General features: G+C 58.8%; 2 protein-coding genes across 2 annotated transcripts; both read right to left on the bottom strand.

Annotated features, from left to right (window-relative positions):
* Window positions 1–82: 82 nt before the first annotated feature.
* LOC113210946 (annexin A7-like) lies at window positions 83–686 on the bottom strand. The gene is made up of 2 exons (XM_026429149.2): window positions 519–686; window positions 83–448 (listed from the first exon to the last, which is right to left on the bottom strand). Exons 1-2 carry the CDS (start codon window positions 660–662, stop codon window positions 98–100), a joined length of 495 nt encoding a protein of 164 aa, XP_026284934.1. The 5' UTR covers window positions 663–686; the 3' UTR covers window positions 83–97.
* Window positions 687–865: 179 nt separating this feature from the next.
* On the bottom strand, window positions 866–1,707 carry LOC113210926 (glycine-rich protein 3-like). Its single transcript, XM_052276407.1, has 2 exons — window positions 1,556–1,707; window positions 866–1,469 (listed from the first exon to the last, which is right to left on the bottom strand). The coding sequence occupies exons 1-2, from the start codon at window positions 1,565–1,567 to the stop codon at window positions 1,233–1,235; spliced, it is 249 nt and encodes an 82-aa protein (XP_052132367.1). The 5' UTR covers window positions 1,568–1,707; the 3' UTR covers window positions 866–1,232.
* Between the last annotated feature and the right edge of the window lie 70 nt (window positions 1,708–1,777).

Here is a 1,777-nt window from a genome sequence, read left to right as displayed (position 1 = left end):
CTCCCTTCTTCGCCCCGCCCTGCTCGAGAAATAGTAGATGATAAAGTAGTCTCGCCTTAGGACGTTTTCTGTACCCCACGTCGAACCGCAGACCAATCTACCTGCCGAAGCCGACTCCAAAGGACGACGCGCTCATGCCGGAAGGGTGCGCGTAGCCACCCCCATAGCCGCCCATGGAGCCGGCGCCGTAGCCGCTGTAGCTGGAGTAGGCGTTGTAGCCTTGCGCGTAGCCCGCATCGCCGGAGCCGTACAGCCCGTTGCCGTCCTCAGCGCCGTAGGCGTAGTCGTACCCGTCGCCACCGCCCTCCGGGTACGGGCAGTAGGGGTCGTAGCTGGGCATCGCCATGGGGAAGGCCCGGGGATGGGGGTGCGGGTGCGGGAAGGGGCGCGGGTAGGCGGCTGCCGGCGGCGGCGGCAGCGCGACGAGCAGGGCTCCGCACAGCACCACCTGGGGGAGAAGGGCTGGCTTGTAACGAGTTACAGGAGCACTATGCAGAGACCTTGATGGCGACACTCACCAGGGCGCGAAGAGCGGCGGCTGGGGAAGACATTCGTGTGCGGGTGCCTCTGACGGTATACAGAGCCAACTGGAACTGGTTCCTCGGGAAGCCGATGTTTTTAAAGCGCGGTACTGCGACCTGCGACGGATGCGGAGGAGGCATGCTCGTAGGATATATTCGAAGGGGGCGTGGTACCCACCTCTGATGAGTGATTCTTTTTCTTTTGTTCTTTGCTCTCGTCGGGTAAAACCCAAAGTCAAAACCGCAGTTCGTGACACGAGGGAATGACTGAGCGTGTTGTCGGAAAATAAAAGCGTGCGAATGAATGGCGAATGTAGATGGTAATTATTTTATAAAGGCAGAGATACATCCGTTTTCTCTTTTATTTCGTACAACTCGAGTGTAATACAGAGGTATAGACATGTCTGCATTCTACCGCACTCCTTACACTTATTAACAATCTACCAAATAAAATTTGAAGATATCTGCCTCCTGGGACTGCCCTCTGCCGGATATACGCACGGGCACGCGGATCCAGAGAGCGAGGGGTAAGGGGAGAGCTAAGCCTTGGCCCAAGACCCCTTAGTGGGACCTTATTGCACTAAAGCGCCTCATTAAATGGGCAGATTCTGTTAGAATCCGCTTGAAAGAAAGCCTGCGAACTTCGTAGTTTCTGCCCGGTGTACATCAACGCGCGGACACCAGCACAGATAGTTAAGCGAATTGAGCCTCTCAACGGCGGTAGTAACCACCACCGTACCCGCCGTAACCCCCACCGTAGCCGGCACCCACGCCGACGTGGAAGCCAACACCGGCGCCGACGACGGGGTAGCCGCCGCCGTAGTAGTGGTAGGAGCGGCGGTGGTAGTAGCCGGGGCCGTAGTACGGGTCGTAGTACTGGGCGAGGCACTCCGGGAGCAGCACGGCGACGAGCAGCAGCGCGCCCAGGGCGGCGGCCAGCGGTGAGCGCTGCGGGCACAGAGCGGACAAGGATGGCCCGGTCAGCCGACGGGCAGCAGGGACGATTTGCTCACACTACCGGCCGAGGTACTCACCACGAAGAGCATGTTGTAGTGGGTGGTGTGGGGGACGATCTGCAGTCGAATGGTGCTCCTTGGTAGGGAGGAGGCATAATTTATACCGGGGATGAGAATGCGCGTTCGGAAACCTACGAGATTCGTCGTCTTTCTCGCACTGTAGGAGGAGCGCCTGGGGCAAGACAGAGAAAGGAGGTTCCTTTATTCAGGACCGATCGGTGGTCCAGAAAAGGGGGGAGG

Source organism: Frankliniella occidentalis, unplaced genomic scaffold (genome assembly GCF_000697945.3).
Source record: "Frankliniella occidentalis isolate FOCC.00 unplaced genomic scaffold, Focc_3.1 Scaffold2837, whole genome shotgun sequence".
Lineage (NCBI taxonomy): Eukaryota > Metazoa > Arthropoda > Insecta > Thysanoptera > Thripidae > Frankliniella > Frankliniella occidentalis.
This window is presented reverse-complemented; position numbering and strand designations above follow the sequence as displayed.

What these genes read in the sequence shown, in the direction of transcription:
- LOC113210946 (XM_026429149.2), bottom strand. Translation starts at nt 662, where the DNA reads ATGCCTCCTCCGCATCCGTCGCAGGTCGCAGTACCGCGCTTTAAAAAC. An exon ending in CCGCCGCTCTTCGCGCCCTG is followed by an intron (nt 449 to 518) that starts GTGAGTGTCGCC and finishes CTTCTCCCCCAG; the next exon opens with GTGGTGCTGTGCGGAGCCCT.